The sequence below is a fragment of the Amaranthus tricolor genome, chromosome 14 (assembly GCF_026212465.1).
Source record: "Amaranthus tricolor cultivar Red isolate AtriRed21 chromosome 14, ASM2621246v1, whole genome shotgun sequence".
Classification (NCBI taxonomy): domain Eukaryota; kingdom Viridiplantae; phylum Streptophyta; class Magnoliopsida; order Caryophyllales; family Amaranthaceae; genus Amaranthus; species Amaranthus tricolor.
The window spans coordinates 4,612,607-4,633,783 of NC_080060.1; the positions used below are offsets into that span (position 1 = coordinate 4,612,607).

Below are 21,177 nucleotides of genomic sequence, written 5' to 3' on the forward strand. Positions count from 1 at the left end.
GCGACGTATACTAAAATGATGACGATCAGCACGATGATGAATCGAGTTAAAAAAAAGCCGGTCATATATCGATATCGGTTATCAGTATCAGTAACTGTAAGTGGTCTCAGAAATTTCAGAAATTATAGTGTCACAGATTATCTTCAAAAATGGGGAGGTGCTTGATCTCATCTTCTCTAACCCTCCTAAAATCTCATCAACTACCCACTTCAGCTCGAACATCTGATTACCCAACACTTCATTCAATTGGGTTCTTCTCTACTCTCAAAAATTCAAAATCCCTAAAAGCTGGGAATGAGATTTTTGGAAGGGCAGTAAGGTTGAACCCAATTTCTTTATCTTCATCTTCATTGTCAAGAGTATGTTTCTGCACTAGGGCTGTTTCTTCTGAGACCCGATATTCCAAAGCGGGTGCTCAATCAACTGGTTCAATTCCCACCAATCAACTTATTGGGGTTGTTGAAAAAGCTGCTAAAACTGGTGCCCAGGTTCTCTCTTCTCTCCTTTCATATACCGAAAGTAAATTGGAAGGGTACTCTTTTTCATTTTACTACATTGCAGTGTTTGATGTGACTTGTGAGAACTTTTTAATGTAAATGTAGCACAATGGATGGGACTGAGTTTTTAGTATTCATTGATTATAGTGTCTAGCTCTATAGTGGAGTTTGTGATCTAGTATGTTCTTAGTTTATCAAAGTAGAGGTCAAAGTTTGACATTATTATGGATTGTAGTCTACATTGATTTGTCAATATACTTCCTCAACTAAAAGCAAAAAGCTTAAAGCTAATGGTTGTAATCTCACGTTATGTTGTATATTCTATCACGCCCTCCTCACAAGAGACTTTGAGAGCCATTTGGTTAGAAGGGTGGATGCGTCAGGCTCTTCTCTAAGCCCCGATATATGTTGTATTGAGATGAGAGGTGAATAAGATTCGAACCTGTGATTTTTTCTAACATTGGCTTCTAATACCATGTCAAGAGACCAACTCAATCAAAAGATTAAGCAATGGCCGTTGAAGTGATATGTTATATAATCCATCATGAGTACGGTGCTTACCGGGAAATTTTATTGTACAATGTACATACAAAATGGAATTGTATTTGGTTTCTGTCGTTTGTTTGTTTACATGCATTATACAGAGCTTCTCTTTGTGGAATTATTCAGTATGTTGCTCCTAAGTTGCTAAAATTGATATTGGTAGCCTTTCTAAATTTCAACTTTTTTGTGGTACTCTTTCAGGTAGTAATGGATGCTGTTAACAAGCCTAGGAAAATTTCTTACAAAGGACTCACTGACCTGGTGACTGAGTAATGGTTTTCTAATCATTAATAACTTAATTAGATGATTTTTTTCTGCTACTTGTAGAATTATGTATCAATGGTTTTTACTATTTTTGCGTGGTGTGTCTTTTCAACTGATGACATACTTTGGTGAATTCATGTCATGTAGTATATAGATAAGGGGATCTAAAGATATTTGTAAGTTGAATGATGCTAAGGCCTCTTCAAAATTTTTTTTCTTTATGTTTTTCTTTTTTCCGGCATAGCTTTTCCCCCTTCACGACCTTCCTGCTAAGGCCAAACACTACCTTAAGAAATTTTCATCAAGAAGAAAAGCTAGAAAAGGTGACATCTGATTATGTAAAGTCTAAACTTTCACCATAAAATCAGTTGTTCTGACTTCTGAGTGACTCCTAAGCCATTCCCCTTCATCCTTCACTAATGTATTACATGTTTTATGTTTATGACAATTTGTTGGTTCAAATCCTGAATATGTTGTGGCACACTGCCACTGGTACTCTATATTTTCATACATTTGACTAGATATATATCATCATATGATTTTCTGTGCAGAACAGACAAAATGAGTGAGAATGCTATTTTAGAAGTTGTGAGGGCAAACTTCAATGACCACCTTATTCTTGGTGAAGAGGGAGGAATAATAGGAGATGCTTCTTCAGATTACCTTTGGTGCATTGATCCACTTGGTGATTTTCCCACTTTATTATGACTTTCAATGTTCATGACATGTGGCTATCGTATTTGCTCTATTCTACATATTTGGTCTTAGAGTTGTGAGTTGCATGACAAAACATTTTGTTTCTGTTGCATGGGATTTTGTTTATTGCTGCGATATGCAAGTGAGCAGGTTCAGCTTTCTGATACTGTTCAAAGTATTAGTTTGTCTTTTCTTCCTACTTTAAAGGAAAAGTCATAGCACCGTGCTGCCGCATTACTGCCAAGTTGGAGAATTTGTATGGAATACTGTTGTCACTGTAATGCCTTTTAAATTGACATGCACAGTTTATTAACTAGAGTTGGCCTTGGTCTCATAATTTGTATTTAGTATCATTGCCATCAGCTTCTTGTTATGAAGGTGGTCTTGGTTTTGTCACTTTGTGTGAAGGTTTGATGAGAGTCACATAGGTATTTTGTGCATTCTAGTTGGGTAGATTTGTGAAAATGATTTGAATTCTGAGCTAGCAATAGAGTTGGCGGCTTGGCGAATTGAAAGCAATTTTTGCGTGTTGAGGTTTGACGTAGTCTTAGGGCCTATACCCCATGACTGAAAAACAACTAAAATAATTGAAGTGAACCAATGTGAATGAATAATGAAGATCATTATTAAAAATATTGAAAGAAACTGAACTAAACCGAACCAAATTGAACTGAACACAACTCAAGTGGGCTGACCGGAACTTTTAGTAGTTTGAAAGAACATGCCCATGCAATGTACTTTATTGACCATAAACATTTAATAGAAAGGGGCTTGAGGAAGAGTGAGCAAATTTTTAATGGTTTAGAAAAAAGGTGGTGCCTTTAATTCTACAATTTAAGTGGTTATTGCTTAAGAATATGTCCGTCTCTTCTAAAATATAACGAAATATGAATCTTGCGATGCAGTATCCTTTGCAATTCTTTGTAATTTACCTGGGTTTAAGTTGCATGCAAGTTTGAATATCAATGCCATTTTTAGATCTTGTAATGCTGTTCACGGTTTCTCTTTTGTGGATTCACATTTTTTAGGAATCTAATATTTTCTTTAAGAAATATCCATTGTTGGCCATCTGATGTTGCTTCTTATGTGAATTTTATCAAATCCACAGACGGAACCACAAACTTTGCTCACGGTTATCCTAGTTTTGCTGTTTCTGTGGGTGTTCTGTTCCGAGGGAAGCCAATAGCTGCTGCTGTGGTAAATAGTCTTTTAAATTGCATGGCTGTTAACTAATTTGGCTTTTTGAATAAACCCTTCAGGACGTAACTGCAGTAGTAGTAGAAGCTGTGAAACTATGTTGCTGTATTGTTTAAAAGCTGAAGGGGGGGGGGGGGGGGGGGGGAGTCATTGACTGTTCAGGCACAATTAATTTTAAGTTTGTTTTGTAAAACAAATAAAAATAAGCAAAATCTTAAAATTATCTGGTATTCTGGTCTTAAATTGATGTTCCGTCTCCGTCTAAATATGAACCTTCTTTTTACCATTTAAAAGGATCTAAAGGGGAAATAAAGAACATTGGTATTGTAGTTACTTTTTCATTTCTCTCTTGTGAGTAAATACATCCTTTTTTGGTTTCCACCTTTTAGGTTGAATTTGTTGGCGGAGCTATGTGTTGGAACACCCGCACATTTACAGCAGTTGCTGGTCAGTGGTTTACTGAATGGATTTCATTTAGCTCTCCCCTTTTTGGCTGTTTACCATTATTGTAATTATCTGTTAGGTGGGGGAGCATTTTGTAATGGACAACAGATTCAAGTTAGTGCAACTGATCTGGTAAGTGTTAATACGTACTCATAAGTCTGTTAGCAAAGATTAATTATTTTGCTTGAGCCTAAATTTAGAATGCCCCTTCAATACCTTTAGCAAGTTATTCGAGCAAATTAATTGGTATAGGATTATATGTCAAAAAGATGATGTCTCCTGTATGTTATGTGTTGATCGAAGAGGGTTATTGGTTTGAGTTTCATAACTGTATAAGTAACAATCTTACACCTAGGTATGATGTCTTTTTAACTTTCATGGTACTTTACTACTACAACTTTTGTATCTAATAATTGAGAATTCCTTATCATTTCCTATATCTTTACAATATCTTTTAGAACTCTGAGTCTAGTTTGCAGTATTTGCATTTGCTTAGGTGGAGCGATCACTTCTTGTTACAGGCTTCGGCTATGAACATGATGATGCGTGGTTAACAAATCTTGATTTGTTCAAGGAATTCACAGACATTAGTCGGGTATGAACACTTATGTTTTTGTATGATAATTTGCGCACTCTGATTTGAGTTATGACTGAAAGATTCTCTCTCTAATGGGCAGGGTGTGAGGAGGCTTGGTGCTGCAGCAGTTGATATGTGCCATGTGGCTATAGGTGCTGCTGACGCATATTGGGAATATCGTTTGAAACCATGGGACATGGCTGCTGGTGTTTTGGTAATACAGTTTTCCGTCTCTATGTTTTTGGTTTTGCTAGATACAGTCTAGCAGAACAATTTAGGCTTAACTTTTGCAATGTCTTGCTTGATTCTTTAATGAGATTACAAGATTTTTGGTTGGATTAGTTACAGGAATAGGTACACATAGAAATGTAATGTCAAGTGTCAAATGTGTTACATGTCAATACAGCCATATGGGGTACATAACACATTTAGAACCAGCCTTTGCCATGTTCTAGCTGTTTGATTCTCCTTGCAGCATCATTTAAATACTTCTTACTCCTGTTATAGGAGGATGAAGCAGAAAACTCGTGATCCTGATGGGTTTATTTCAATGTCAATTCAAACTCAAAACAGCAGTCTAAGGGGCTTTCTTTACAGATCCAAATATACCCTAGCTAGGCCTAGAGGCTGGACCGCTGGAGTTAAAAACTCATCCTGTCACATGTGCTGTTGCAGACAGGTTTCACCAACTTCGGCAGTAAATTCATTTTTGAATAGCATTTCCTACTTTCTTTTATTTGTTGCTGATAATTGGATTTCTAAAAGCTGACTTCAAGGGGTCTACATTTCTAGAAAGTTTGTTTTCAAGCCTCCTACAGCGACACACTGGTTTAATACTCATTAGTCAGTACAACTTTTAGTCGATCTCGTTTTTTTGTGGGATACAATTGGAGGTGTTTATTCGGGTTATCAGGTCGATTATGGGTCAAGTGTTTCGGGTCGGTTTAAAATGGGTTATTGTGCCCACATTGATTTTTATATAAATTTAAATTCATTTTGAAGTCGGGTAAGTCAGGTTCGGTTACAAGGTTGGGTGGATATTGGATCATTGGGTCTGTTTTGAACACCTCAGATACAATATACATATTACACGATCCCTTGATAATGGGATTTTGGATTTCCAAAAATTAACTCTAAGGGATATACTCTTCTAAAAGGTTTGTTCTCAAGCCTCAAGTCTATTGACTACACACTAGTGTAATACCCATTATTCAGTACAACTTTTGGCTTAACACCTCTAGTTGGATACACTATCCATGATGATAAAAAATTTCACTATTTTGGAGCCTTTGTTTACGGGTTGGGGCTAGCTGTATGGATACAACCACCCCACCAAAAAAGTTTTTTTTTTTTTTTTTTCCTGTGATTTTGCCAATTTGTCTTGTTGCTAGTCTAATGGCTGTGAAGTACTGTATGGCTATATTTCTATCTCACATGATGATGGCATTTTTGTCTTCATATTTGGTCTCCTCGAGGGTTGTATTCATTCCTATGCTTTTTAGCTGTATCCTTGGCTTGAGATTAGCTAATAAGAGCGGGATTTGGGGTGGATCTTAGCTGGATCAGATAGAGAATTGTCTAGAGAACTAGTGGTAAGATATTTTAAGGGAGTAGTAAAATTATAGTTCCGATTTAAGAAAATGATATTTGTCTGTTTAAATGTAATTACAAGGGTAAGTTCACATTCGACCATTTCCTAATCCCGCCTTAGCGAGAGCCACTTAGTGGCCTTGGGAAAACTTATACATAAGCATTTTGTGTATGTTTATATGATCTTTGATCAGATTCGAGTGGCTACTGGCTGCTTTATATTTTATTGGTACAAGGAATTATTGGATACTGGCTGCTTCTGAAATTTGAACTCTATTTGATTTCATCTAATCATAGTTTTTTCCGCACAGATTGTTGAAGAAGCTGGTGGAGCTGTGACACGCATGGATGGTGGAAATTTTTGTGTATACGATAGATCTGTTATTGTTTCTAATGGATTGATTCATTCGCAGGTTCGTTCTGTCCCTACCCTTCTAAGATGCTTGAATCTTGATTTACCGCAATACTTGTAGCTCTGGTTTTGTCTTTTATTATGTGTGGGTTGATGTAAAATGAGTCATATTTGTGCAAGAGGTCTTCCGTAGGTTGGGAGTGCTTTTTTGGCAGCATCATGTTGATGGTCTTGTTTTAGCCGTTCAATAAAACTTGAAAGTTCCGCCTTTCATATTTTTCATTTCTCCAATTTAATAAAGTATAACTTGAGGATCTTCAAGAGCCAACGGTTGTGATTTTTGCATTTGTCATCTGCTTCTTACGTGCTCCTTCCTACTTTTCTTTGCTTTCCTTTTATCTGTTGGAGAAATTCTGTATTAAACTAGTAACTAGAAAGTTTTCCTTGCTGGTTATATAATTATTTTTGAAACGAAGAAAAAATAATGCCCATTGTCACTTTTCATATTCAAATCGTTCTTTTGTTGGCAATGTAGATTCATAATTGAGGTAGGCATACTTTGATATTAAGATTTATTTTGGCGACTAAAGTGCAATTGAGTTTCTTCTAAGAAATGTTTAGAGATGCCATATTTGTTTAGCGGATAAAGGGTTGAAAATATGAAGCATTCTTTACACTGTGTTTGGAAAGAGAGAAATTGAGAGAAATGAATGAAGGAGATTTGAAAGGATGGAGTATCCCTTGTTTGGATAATAAAAAAGAAAGGGGTGGGATTTGGAGAGAAGTTTGGAGGGAAAACATGGACAAATTTTGTTCAGAACACAATCTTTTCTAAAATGGAAAGATTTAAAGGGAAAACATTTATTTTCCTTCTTTTTCCCTTTCCTTCCTTTCTAAACAAACAAGGTACATCTCCCTCCTTACCTTTCCTTTCCTTCCCTTCGTTCCGTTTCCCTCCTTTCTTTACTCTCCCTCCTAAGAAGAAAAATGAGTATTTACCCTCTAAACCTTTCTACTTTAGGAGATATTATATTCTTAATAAAATTTGTCCATGTTTTCCCTCTAAACCTCTCGCTTCCAAATCTCTCCCCTCTCTTTGTTATCCAAATAAGGGATCCTCCATCCTTCAAATCTCTTCCATTCCTTTCCCTCCATTTCTCTCTATCCAAACACAGTGATAGTGTTGATGTATGCATGCCTGGTTTGTGTCGCATCAAGCTCAGGTGCATTATGAGTGTCGAGAGGATCTCTGTTCTCATGCATAAAGCTCTCTAAAACCCTCAAGGGATGTTGATGTAAGGTGGAGCATAATGGAAGTTCCTTAATTCTCGAGGAAACCCTCAATTTGAACTTTCTAGTAATGGTGGAATAGAATTATAATATCAAAATATGTTTCGGGGATCAGTAAGGGTGTTTGCTAGCTATTGGGATGATCCGTCTGCTGAGTGCTCAGACATTTTCCCTTATATACAACTCCGATTCATCCTGGGCAAGTTTGCATACTATCTACAGTTAGAATCTTGATAATCAAAGAGATGCATGTTTAGGATGCTTACAATGATTGTTATAAATTGTTGCTTTTGCTTTTATAAATCTTCAATATGTTTCTTGGTTTAAGATGCAACTTTTTCGATGATTTCTTGATGTTCGTAAATTTGCAGCTTCTAGAGAAGATCGGTCCTGCAACCGAGACACTAAAAGAGAAAGGCATTGACTTCTCCTGGTGGTTTAAGCCTGAAAACTACAACACAGACCTTTGAGTTTTGGCCGACTTTTTACTTTGGTAACCCCTCCTTTTACCCTATGAAATCACATATACTTTGATGTTCCTTCTGCTATGTGCTTGCAACAGTCATAGAAGCTGATCAATCATTCAATTTATGCCCTTTTTGGTCTATTATTGTTCCCAAACAATGGTTAACTTCAAAATAACTTGTGTTGCTTAGTGCTTACTAGTTGAGTATTCATCCGATCTTGTACGCCGAACGAATTTGGTTGTCATCCTTCTGTGTTATATGTTGTACAATAATATAAAAGTATTAATAAGATTTTTAATCAAATGATCTGTACCAAGATTTTTCTGGATATAATTACATGAGCGTTCGCTAAAATGACTGCAAACACAAAATTCCAGAGAGTTTATTTAAGTAATATACAAGTTAAGATAGAATGCATTTCGATGATTATAATCGAAAGTAGTTGATGGTGTATTTGCCCTCGCCCTCCAATTCCGTTTCCAAACCTTTCTCTGATACATCTTTAAATTTAAATTGTCGATACAAAGCTGGTTTTTCAGGTGAAGCTAACTCAAACAGAGGTCCATATACATTTTACTGATGCCTGGATCAAAGAAAACCGCCAGACACTCTCGGTTCACATAAAGGATTGGCATAGACTCGATGTTCTCCACTCTTGCATTTATCATTTGATATCATCTGTAGATACATATTCCTCAAAAATAGCACAATAGTAAATTTAATTGATAAACATACTCGTTCCAATCAAATGCTCCATTTAGTTTTGCACTTTTGTCGATGGACAATTCTTAGCTAGATGAACAAGGTAGCAAAAATTCTTGTGAGAGACGGTCTCACAGTGAGACACTCTTCAATATGGATTAAACAACCCAATTTATATAATTATTAGCATATGAGGTTCTTGTTTTGAGGCCGTTTTACTGGAGACGGTCACTCACAAGAGTAGCCGACAAATAAAAGAATTTTAGTTTTAGCAAGATAATTATGCAAATGCTTGTGTGAGATGGTTTCACCATGAGACATTCTCCATACACGGGTCGAATACCCAACTAATACAAAGACTAACATATGGGCTTATTGTTTTGAGGTCATCTCATTGAGATATGGTCTCTCACAAGAGTAGCTCAGATAATTACCTGAAGGGTATCACCAATTGAAATAACCAAAGCACCATGAAGAGGCTTCACATCAACCAATTTTCCATGGCAATTAACTTGCAAACCACCTTTTTGATCTTGCAACAATATTGTCGAAGTCTCCAAATCTGTATGTGCAGCGATACCAACGTGAAAATTTGAAATCAATAAGTGAAAAAATAAAAAAAATGAACCAAATAATCTAAGTTTCAAAAATATTCTAAAAGTAAGCGTGAAAAGAGCTGTTGACAGTTAGTAACTACGAACAGCCAAACAGGACAAAATAGCTGTTCGCAGTTTCTAACTGCGAATAACTATGTACATAATTTTTTTTTGCTAATTTTTGAGTTGTTATTTGTTGTATTTGCATTAGAGAAGTTAGAATAAGTAATTACAAGTCAATGTATATTTCAGGCGGTATGATTCATCTCCAAAACTCCGATCATTCGAAAGTGAAAGCTTGGAGGCTATGATAAAGTAATTAAACATATATATACAACAAAATATATACAAATGTTTGAAATATACAACTAAATAAACATATATATATATATATATATATATATATATATATAGTCGATCCAAATACACAAAAGTTAAACGTTAACGCTCACAACCCTTATCTATCCTATCCAATTGAGTTGGTCTCCTACGCCTCCTACGATAGTAAGAGGCGTTCTGGTGTTGCTCTGGCAGTGGAGAGGATTGGTACTGTGATGGCTGTGATGGCCTAGCCTGCGAGGTCCCCGCAACGTCAACGGGGTATGAATGGTCCATCTCCTCCAAATGATAGTCATAAGCAGAAGATGAGACATGCGTATGGGCGGTAGTCGATGAGGACTCTGCAGCGACTTTCGGTATGAAGTGCTAAAACTGCGAGCCGACGAGCATGCCATGTGAAATCTCCTTCACCAGCTCCTCGTGGCTGTACCGCATCACTGCTGCCGCACCTTGTGCCTGCAATTAATATTTAGTTAATGTAACATTATATTATGTAATCGACAACTTAATCATATAAATGCAAATGAAGACTTACAAATTGGGTCATCGTAGGCGCAGCAGGTGCGTAATGTGCTGCTGCGAAGATGGCACGTGGTGTCATCCATCGGCGCGGGATGGAGAGGAACCACGGCATGTAATCTGGTGTAGTAGGTGCGCCATGAACATTGATCAGCGCACCTTGTACTAGCAGCTCCAGTCTACCATCCCAACGAGCGATGTGATGCCAGTTGATGTCCATCCAGTTTGCCGTACCTTGATTTTTGCGCGAAATCCGGTGCAACTGAGGTTCAGTGTCACAAGGCGGTGGAATGCCCTGTACCAACCCATATTGGCTTAGTACGCGCTCTGGTAGATGTACTTCGACAAAGTCGAAGCATATGAGTGGCACAGAAGCCCTTCACGCACATGAATGAATCCTCGAGTGTTCGGATACAGCTGTGTAGGCTTCCACAAGGTATGGGTCCCACAAAAACTAAAATACATGTTATGAAAATGTAAGTGATATGTTAATTAAATTGTACTAATGTTAATGAGTACTGAAATATTTAACTGGTAGGGTCGTAGTAGGTCTAACTGATCTCGGTAGAATCCGAGACCGGTGCCGGTGTGCTTGCGCGTCCGGCGTGCAAAATTCCACCTTGAACCGTACGCAGCATCTGGTGGGGGTTGTGGTGGAGGAGCAGTATCACCATGACCAACGGTTCTGTAAGGTTGATCGATAAGAATATGCTCTCACGCCCACAACTGAACATTGGAAATGTAATTAGTATGTAATTCAACTACAGCGGATTAGAGTTAAATGTTATTTTTATTACCTGTAATATGACTACTCGCCCTGCAATCTCCTTGATGTTATTGTGGGCAGCACCACATAGCCTCCTATACAGGTATCCAAGGGCTGCGGAGCCCCAGCTATACTCGGCGATGCGCTCCCATGGGTCGTCAAGTAAAGTTAAGTAAAGGAGATGTATTTGGTTGTTTGTTTTATCGGCAAACAACACAACTCCTATCAAGTATAAGAGGTATGCCTTGGCGTACCTCAAAATGGTGCCTTCATCAGCATCTTCGAGGAGATGCGAGAAGGTCTGAACTAACCACGTGCAGCGCAAACCGCTCCCCCTGATCACTTCCGGTGGAGGGCGTTCTCCCAATATGCGATGCACCATGTCACGCCAGCCTAATAGCTGGCGTCCGACTGTACACACAGCACATCCCTCGATGGGAAGCCGCGTTAGTAAGGCTACATCAAGCAATGTGATGGTAGCCTCACCTAGAGGGAGATGAAATGTATGCGTCTCCTAACGCCATCTCTCGACCAATGCTGTGATAATGGCACGGTCAACTCTATCGTATGCAACGAGGTGAAAATTGTATAACCTCGTTAGCTTCAAGTACGGGATGATTCTATTATCGATCACCCATGGAACGGAATTTGGATGCCTGGTGCCTAGCGTTTCTGCATCGAACACCTATGAATATTGACATATAAATAAGTTAATTTTATGTTAGCATTAGTAAAATGCAAATCACAACTATCGTACACCTAACCTGGGCATCCCAAAGAGGAGTACTCCTGTGCTTATGTTGCATAGTCAAGACACTAGGATCTAGGGGTCCTGGAGCTGCTGGATCCCTCTCCTCTACTGCTGTGTTCGCAGTAGCTTTAGTTAATATTACTATTATGTAATTATGTATAATATATATAACATATTACCTTGAGTTACAGATTATCATGCTAGTATAATATATATAATATATTACCTTGAGTTACAAGTTCTAATGTTGTGACCTTCGCTCCCGCAACGATGACAATTAGATCGTTTCTTTCTACCCTCATCCATTCGTTGGCAATTCTCCTAGACGTAGGCCTCCCTTTACCCCGAATTTGATCGGGATCATGTCTAAGTTCAAAGCCCGTGTATTGCGGCCATGACCTCCTATCGATCATTGGCATAAAGTAATGTTCGTATGTACTTGCATAACTTTGAGATGTATAGCACGGATCCAAGAACCTCTCATATGAAAGGTATCGTTTGATGCAAACAACAAGTACATGTGAACAAGGTAGGTGGTATATCTCAAGTTTGTTACATGTGCACTTCATTTGATTCAAGTCTACATGTTGAATCGTACCCCCCTTGGACGATCCTCTAGTTCCCCTCCCAGTCTTAACTTCGAATACACCTCTTCTATAATCAAATGCGATTATGTCATGGAAATTTTCCTTCTCAGTATTTCTATTGATAATCCTGGTGGCATGCGTTGTGTACCTCCAAGTAACCATGTGCTAGCACATTCACGTTTTTGAACAAAGTAGTCGTTTACCCGATAGAAGGTGAATTCAACAAGTGTTGTCAAAGGTAAGAAACGTACACCCTTCATCACATAATTGAAAACTTCAGCTAAGTTCGTGTTAGTAACTCCATACCTATGACCTCCACCATGACACAACGACCACTTAGACATATCACCCACATCATCAATCTAGAAAATTGCCTCTCGTTTTGCAGTCGCAATTGCCTTTAAACCATTCATTACCTTAACTTGTTGTCTTTGCTCAGTTGTTTTACCAAACAGCTTCTTCACTGAACATTACCCATAGCACGATTAAAGTTGCTAAGCAAATGGCGTAAGTAAAACCTATGATAAGCATTAGGTGGTTGCCATTCCGGCTCTTCCATGGTTGCTAAAATACCCGCGTGTCTATCAGAAATAACGCATAAACCCATCCTATGTGTGACATGCTTATGAATACAAGCCATGAACCACGACCATGCACTTATATTCTTCTTCTCTACCAAGGCAATGGCTAATGGAAAGATTCCCTTATCACCATCTTGGGCAATGACAGTCAATAAGGTATGATGATATTTACCATACAAGTGTGTGCCGTCAATGGCGATAAGAGGTTTACAATAATTGAAGCCTTCAATGCAAGGTTTAAAGGCTCAAAAGACACGTTGGAAGGTCCTAATATTAGGTCTCACATATACACTTGTGTCATGGTCCTCCTTAAAATACCACTCAATTACATATTCCGGGTTGGAATGTTGCAAAGCTTCTAAAAAGTGTGGAAGGAGAGAGTAAAAACCTTCCCAGGTCCCGTAAATGGACAACAAGGCTTGTTGCTTTGCACACCACGCTCGCTTATAATTCACATCCACACCAAAACGATCTTTAACCATCTGCCGTACGATAGATACCTTAATGGATGGGTCTTTAGCAACACAATTTCTAATGACATTGTTAATGACAGAAGATGTCAGGTGAATGTGTCCAGCCGAAACAGTGTCACTACCCAATACACAAGAACCATGCTTATCCTTATACGTAATAATACGCCATGAAGATAAATAAGAATCAAACGTAGCCCTAAGTCTCCACGAACAACTCCACTTATACTTCAAGGTAAGGACAGTTTGGTTCGAGGTCTCCGTTCTATACTCCACATTTCTGCAAATATGATACACTCTGATAGCTTCCAAAAATGCTTCCTTGCTATCAAACATCATACCCTTCTCAAACTCTCCATCTTCGGTGTATGTGGTATCACAAGCCCAAGTCCTCCATGAGTTGTCCTCCTTATAGTTTTCTAAAGGTGGACATAGTGTAACATTTGGGAAATTAATATTTTAAGACGAGTAAGTTTAAGAGAATTATCAGTGCGAGAATGATCCTAAATACACATGACATAGAATATTCTCAATTTAATTTCTTCCCTCTTTTCCTTTTCTTTTATTTTTGATTAAAGTACCCAAACCCTTCCTTCCCTCTCTCACGCGATGAACTCAAAGTCAACAACCATTTCCTTCTTCCTCCCATTTGCATAAACCCTTATCTTCCTCCTTTTCTCTCGCCATTCCCTCAGAAAATGGCAGAACCACACTGAAATTCTTCAACTAATAGTCGATCTCCTTCCCTTCACGACATTCCTCTTTGAATCTTCAAACCCTTATTTCTCTAAATTTCTATGAAGAAAACGTCAATGGTGCTAGGGCACAAACCATTCTTCTCCTTCCTCGCCATCGAATCAGTTTGTATTCCTCTCAGTAGTGCCACAAAATACTTCTTCCTTGCATTATATTGTCTGATTTTCGAAGGTGAACAAGGATTCTTGCCCTTGATTTTCGTTGAAACAAGATTCGAAATCTTCTTCCCTCTGCGAAATTCTTCTCTCTTTCGTGATTTCTTTCAAGAAGCAGAGCCCTAATCCATCTTCTTCATTTGATTTTTTTGAAGCAACAGCAGGTATATTCATCTTGCCTTCTTTATCTGATTTTCGAATTAAATAACCAAACCATAAATCACTAAGTTCATTGAGCATCAAGAACTGAATAACCAAGCATTCCATTCAAGCCACCAAAACCTAACTACCCTTTCCCCATTTCTCTGACTTTCGCAGAAGGCAGTGGCTACTGCCTCATCTTTCCCTTGATTCATTGCTGCCAATTCAGAGGTAAAAATTGTATTCCTCTTAATTTTTTATTCTGTTTTTGATATTCTTGTCTTATAATCCTCATAATGTCGAGATTATCAATCTTTTCTATGTTATTATATTATCTTATTGTTGCTGATTATAATATTATCCCCACATTGAGATTAATTGGATGTTTTGAGAAATTATTATATACATACTAGTTCTCTTTAAATTATTAGATGCGTCTTGTGGATTGATGTTGAGATCAAGGATTTGTTAGGAAAAGTTTATTATTGATAAAGTATGGGTCAATTTGATGTTCTTGAAAGTTTTATAAGGTTCTTTGGAAGATTATTGATTTTGAATTTGAATGTCTACTTTTGCGATTAAGGAAACTTATATAGGAAGATAATTGATGTTGGATTGAGTTTGGTGGATCTTGATGATTAGTATCAAATGTATGAGCATAGAAATTAAGAAAATTGGTCAAAAATGTTTATTATTCGTAGGGTTAATGATGATTTGAAGGTCTTGAATGAATTAGGAGATACTTTGGAAAATCATTGATTGTGGGATGAAATACTTATTGTTTATATTGATTAGATGATTTGATATTCTTGAGGAGATTATTAAATTCTTTTGGGTATTCTTGATTTTGGGTTTAATGATTAATCAGAATGTGCATAATTCTTTAATGATTAGAATTGCTAGAATAGAATCTTGAGTGTTAGGAGGAGATGTAATATGTTATATGTAGTATAGTAGCATCGAATGCTCTTTGGTGATTGTGTTTATTGTTATGCTTCAGGAGACAATTTCTCTGCTAGCTGATAGCTGCGAATCGAACCTGACTCTTTGAAGCGTCGTCTTTGGTGAGTAGTAGCAGTCCCTTAAAGGGTCTGATCAGACTACATTCTTGAAATAAACTTTTTACTAAAGCTCTTTTGAATTGGAAATTGTTGAGACAAATGTTGTTGTGAATGTTTATGTTGATGTTATGTTATGGTCAATGGATCGGGCTTGCGAGCTGGTCATTGACGGAGTTGAGGAACATTGTTCCTCGCTCCCTGTTTTGAAGCAAATTGTCATTGAGATATTGACTAGCTTCATCCGAGAGCGACATAGCCTTAGTGCTATGGGGCACCTCTCAAACTAGACTCCCTGTGCGCACATAGATCTAGGGAACTGATGTTACTTTTAAACCCTTATTTGGAAACTATTGTGTTTGTTGTTTTGGATTGTTACTTCTCATTCAGTTTAATCTGATCCTCTGTTGTTTCCATCTTTTAGCTTGTTTACAGATCGAAACCAGTCGAGAATAATGGATTAGCGGAGGTGAATAGAGTTTCCAAGGATGTAAATTGAGCTGAGTACTTAGGAATTATAGATTTGTATTAGGAGTTTTGGATAAATGTAAATTTGTTTTGGCTGTGCTGGTTATATCGGACTTGTAGAGAATTGTATGATTATCTTGTGTATTAGTTAGATGTTGGTTTTGGGACTTAGCTGAGCTAGTCACGTTGAAGAGCTTGTGACCCCCTTTGCTTGAGTTTTGGAAGTGTGATTTCGGTTTCTTGGGAAACGAACCCAGTGATGACCCTGTTTACCCAGTCAATGGTAAGTCGGGTTGTTATAGTTGGTATTAGAGCCAACCCGCGACCATGGCTAACCCTAGGGTTAGTTCATCTAGTGGGTATACAATCTTGGGATTAAGGAAAAACGTGATTTGAGGATTTAGATGTTTAAGATAAGAGATAGGAACAAAAATGAATATGATTATGGTATTAACCTAGGTGTTTGAGTTAGTTAAGTTCTTAAAATGTAGGATGTAAGGTGTGAGGACTACGGGGTAAAACGGGAAAACGCTCTTAACGATTGATCGTGACGGCAAGAAGATTCAGTTCGATGATGCAACGTTTGAATTTGTTTTCTGATGATGCCAATGACTTGTTGCGTATCATTGTTCCTTGTCGATTATCGTTTTATTAGCTAGAATAGTATGTCCTAAGATTGCGAATCGTGTCACCTTGTTGCTAGCCCTTTCCTATCAGCTGTTGTTTGTCAATCCATGATTGTGATTATATTGGTGCATAAAAATCAACGTTACATAGTTGTGAGGTATCGATAGTGTTCTGTTGCAGGTGACTTGAACTTTGAGAATGTTTGTGATATAGAAGAAGAGCTAGAAGGCAAAGTAAAGCGAGTCATCGTGATACAAAGTAAAGTCGTCAAGGTAGCGTAGCACTTTTTGAAGGTGCTATGGTTTAATCAGGTTACCGAGGAAGCCACCTGGGAGACAAAGGATGTCATGAAATGCGATTATTCTTGGTTGTTACAGTTGGTTGTTGCTTTGATGTTGTTATGCTTATCGTTTTATAACTATTGCATCTCCTTAGTCTTAGAAAGTTAAGTTCGAGGAAGAACTTCATTCTAGGTTGGGTAGAATCATAAGATTTCGGAATAATACTAAGTTTTAACTATGCTAGGCTTTAAAGTTTGGTGGGTTCACATAGTTAGTATGAGTGATATAGATTCATTCAGTGCATAGAGTATGAGTAATTGGGTAACATAGCCTTTACCCGCTGCGGGGATGGGTATTGCATTAACAGATGGGGATGGGGATGAGAATTCCAATCCCCGCCCCGCCTCGCCCCGTTTGCATCCCTACTAAACATACATCATAAAATAGGAGTAGTGGATGTTATATTGCATGTCTACTTATGATTTGATGAAAAACATTTGATATTCTTGATGACTAATTGTTGAGCTAAGTATTATGTCATCTATGAATGATAATATTGATGAGTTTGAGCACTTGGTGGGGTAAGTTATGACTTGGATTGATGAGTGCTTGGATAGGTAAGTAATGGCTCAAATGAGCCATGATGATGAATAAGGTTGATAGGTTAATGTGGATAACTGCTTGAAAGCTTGCTTGAGCAAGCAAGATGAAGGGGTGAAGTCAGAAAACTTCATGTAAGACTTGCTCGAGCAAGAAAAATGGGGGGGGGGGGGGGGGTGGTGGGGGTGAAGTCAGAATTCTTCGTGTGAGGCTTTCTACAATTGCAAAAAGACTGTTCGTCAACTAAATGTTTGTTTGAGCCTATCAAAGTTAGATTTGTGGATATTTCATAAATTATGCATCATTTTGAACTAACCAACTGTTAAGACGAGCACTATAGAGTTTGAATTTGATTTGTTTTAATTTTTAAACTATTGGTTTGAAATGATTTCACAAATTAATTTCGAAACAAACGTTATAATCTGAATCAATTTCTAACAGTTTACAAATGCTATATTGATTTGAGATTGTTGTTGATAATGATATATCTCCTCATAACATGTTACTATCAGTAGGAATCTAAGAGAAAAAATTGAAATTTTAGTTAAATTCCTTCCTATAATGGAACTAACTTTAATTCTCATTTAAATGTAATTTCTCTAATAGATATATTCTAATAATAGGACTATAACCATTATTGATATTCCATTATTTAATTCTCAAACACAAATTAACTCAAACATCTCATAGCAAGAATCTTTGTAGTATTTTTATTTTTGTCTTCGGACCAATCAAATTCAAACGTATACATTTCTCAATATTGATGAATAGTTAGTTTCTTCAAGGAACTTGCCCATTTGCTCATCCAATCATGCAAGTGCACCATTTTGCCACTTCCACTTGTATAGTTATTGGTCCCATTCAATTTGTCAAATTTATCATTTTAATTTATATTAATTAATAAATTTGCTGTATTTTTATTTTTAATAAATATTATATTTACTATTTATATTATTTTTTTTATTTTTTAATTCTCCACTATTTTAATTCATTATACAAAATTTTTTAATTTTTGTACTAAAAATCAATGAGATTAAATTACTAGATTACAAATTAACAATGACCAAAACACCCATAAGGCCAAAAGTAAGACCTAAAGCAAGAAAAAACAGGCCATATTAACCACCGACGCGCTTTATACTTTTTCTTTATCCAATCTATTAATATTACCTCACATGCACCATGTCAAAACACTCACCAAGTCTACATTTTCCATAACCAAAAAACACTACCATTTCCTCCCATTTCATTCCTCTAAGGCAAAACTCTTCTCCTCCTCTTCTTCCAATCATCAATTATATTAATACTCGTTAATGATCAGTGACGAATCTTAAACCATAAGTCGATCAGATAACACACCTAAGTTATTATCCAAACAAAAAACCAAATCATCATACATTGTTTTACCAATATATAACCATACCCATTTCATCTATCCTCGTTGATAGTCAGTGGCTGATCTTAAACCGTAAGTTATTATTATCAATATATATTGATATATCAATATATAACCATCACACTAAAACAAATACAAAAAACCCATATCATCCAATACCAAAAAAATCATCATGGTTGATCAAATGAAGCAACTCAAAGACATATTCAAAAGATTTGATATGGACTCAGACGGAAGCTTAACGGCGTTAGAGCTAGCTGCATTGCTAAGATCCCTGGGCTTGAAACCATCCGGAAAACAGCTGGAAATCATGCTAACATCCATGGATTCAAATGGGAATGGAAGCATAGAATTTGATGAGCTAGTAAGTGCAATAATGCCTGAAATGAAAGAACAGATATTGATTAATCAAAGTCAACTTTTAGAAGTATTTAATATATTTGATCGTGATGGTAACGGCGTTATAACGGCTGCTGAGTTAGCTGGAGCCATGGCTAAAATGGGTCAACCGTTGACTTATAGAGAGTTGACTAAAATGATTAATGAAGCTGATAGTGATAGAGATGGTGTTATTAATTTTCATGAATTTGCTTCTATTATGGCTAAATTTGCTGCTGATTTTCTTGGTCTTCCTAGTTCTTAACTTTTTTTTTTTTTTTTTTTTCCTCTTAATTCCTTTGTGTTTTTTTATAGTTACTCATTTTCTTTATTCACTATCTGTTTGGTAGTTAATGTTAAACGATGAGAATGATGGCGACAATATGATGTATTTTAGCTAGAAAATTAGTTGACGAAGTTTATGGGGATGCTCGTCCTATTAATCACTTGTTTCCTCAAAATTCGTTCTCATCATTTACCACTGGGCAAGGTGATAATGAAAAAATTGTGAATAAAAATAATTAAAAATAATAATTTATCTGTTTTTATATGTTCATCTCATTCACTTTTTTTCGCAAATTTCAATGCAAACTTAAAAATTAAATAATTTTTATTGTTTCTAAATAGTTGATATTTAGAAAGTATATATTGAGACGAATCTAACAAGATCTCACATGAATATGTTTTTTCTTATAGATCGATAAAAAATCGTAGTCAAAGTTCAACACTAAAATTTGTACATTCTATTTGAGAAAAACATATAAAAGCGGAGGGAGTACTAAAATCATTCTCATTATTATCTTTTACCATAAATAACCAAACGGGAGCATAAATATTGTGTTAGTTGGATAAAATGCTGTAATTTAAAGGGTATTTATTGTGTATGTCTTAGATTTGGGAGATCTAATATTGGAGTTAGCTTTGACTTTTAATTTTTTTGTTATTGTGAAAATAGATATTTGCCATATTAAATGTAAATTTCCACCTGGTTTTTATAATTCTTCAAGAGATCTGGACCCCAAATTATCCTAAATTATTTGCAATTCCAGGGAGAATATTTTCATTGTAAAAGTAGACAGGTTCAATGCACCTTGTACAACGAAGATCAAGAACTTGTGTTATTTTAATACTTCATTTATAAAGGACTAAATGGCCAGGAAAAGTTATCAGAACATTCTACGTTCCTTCATGCAAATTTAAATATGACTTGAATTTTATCTTTATTCTTCCAATAACATTTTATTATTTATTGTTATGAACTGGCCGTCCACCTATGCAGTGTTTGGTGGAGTATAATGTTAAATTTAAACAAGCTGTATTCTTGTTAGTGATAACCAAGAAGTTGTTTTTGATTGACTTGCAGTCACGAACATCATATGTCACATAAATAAAAAATGTAAATATAACTTTATAAGTCTTTTAAATATAATGCAATTATAATTTGAAATTAAAGAATTATAAATTTTTGACGCTATTGAGTTAGAAAACTTTATTTTGATTTTTTTGCTGTTTCACATCGTCAATATCCTTTATTTTGTCTTCTAAACTTAGCTCTTGAGTCGTTAAGTTCTGGACTGAACTTAACAACAATGTAAGAGGCTTAATCACAAAATATTAGGATCAACTCTGAACTAATAAATAAGTTTAATAAGTCGTTCACATTAATACTTCTCTTCCATTCATTTTGATTGTGTCAGTCAACCAGGATTAATAGTATAGTTTTCTATGCAACAGTCCATCCATCAGCTTCCATGTAAGTTCATACTCATTAACAGTTTTACTTTTTCCTCCTTGTTTTCTTCCAAACCGTTCCAATACCACATATTCTGATCCTAAACTCATTAACAAGTCAATTTGATGAAAAACAAGGATGAATTTGGGTCAATTTATGCATTACTTTAGGGAAAAAAAATCTATGTAGTGTATCATATTGGACTATTTTCTTAGTTGATGTTTGAATCACTCTTTTGGTGGCGCATTTGTTCACTTTCACTAGAATTTTTGGGTAATAGAAGTACTCCCTTTATTCTTTTTTGTTTTTTTTACCTTTTGTAAAATTTTCAATTAAATTTTGAATCTTAATATCTCT

General features: G+C 36.3%; 3 protein-coding genes across 7 annotated transcripts; 2 read left to right on the forward strand and 1 right to left on the reverse strand.

Moving 5' to 3' along the window:
• Positions 1 to 63: 63 nt before the first annotated feature.
• Positions 64 to 15,344, forward strand: LOC130800435 (phosphatase IMPL1, chloroplastic). Of its 5 annotated transcripts, none has more exons than XM_057663958.1 (11): positions 64 to 488; positions 1,242 to 1,309; positions 1,856 to 1,989; positions 3,109 to 3,197; positions 3,587 to 3,644; positions 3,721 to 3,773; positions 4,138 to 4,236; positions 4,319 to 4,432; positions 6,120 to 6,221; positions 7,822 to 7,943; positions 15,281 to 15,344. In XM_057663958.1, the coding sequence occupies exons 1-10, from the start codon at positions 150 to 152 to the stop codon at positions 7,918 to 7,920; spliced, it is 1,155 nt and encodes a 384-aa protein (XP_057519941.1). In that variant the 5' UTR covers positions 64 to 149; the 3' UTR covers positions 7,921 to 7,943; positions 15,281 to 15,344. The 5 variants fall into 5 exon arrangements, 4 of the variants coding, with proteins under 4 accessions (XP_057519941.1, XP_057519939.1, XP_057519940.1 ...); XM_057663956.1 differs by lacking the exon at positions 15,281 to 15,344 and adding an exon at positions 8,445 to 8,685; XM_057663957.1 differs by lacking the exon at positions 15,281 to 15,344 and adding an exon at positions 8,457 to 8,685.
• On the reverse strand, positions 10,453 to 11,221 carry LOC130799206 (serine/threonine-protein phosphatase 7 long form homolog). The gene is made up of 2 exons (XM_057662314.1): positions 10,871 to 11,221; positions 10,453 to 10,527 (listed from the first exon to the last, which is right to left on the reverse strand). The coding sequence occupies exons 1-2, from the start codon at positions 11,219 to 11,221 to the stop codon at positions 10,453 to 10,455; spliced, it is 426 nt and encodes a 141-aa protein (XP_057518297.1).
• A 3,128-nt stretch (positions 15,345 to 18,472) lies between the features above and the next one.
• On the forward strand, positions 18,473 to 19,636 carry LOC130800436 (probable calcium-binding protein CML15). Its single transcript, XM_057663959.1, has one exon. It carries the CDS (start codon positions 18,883 to 18,885, stop codon positions 19,351 to 19,353), a length of 471 nt encoding a protein of 156 aa, XP_057519942.1. The 5' UTR covers positions 18,473 to 18,882; the 3' UTR covers positions 19,354 to 19,636.
• Positions 19,637 to 21,177: the final 1,541 nt, after the last annotated feature.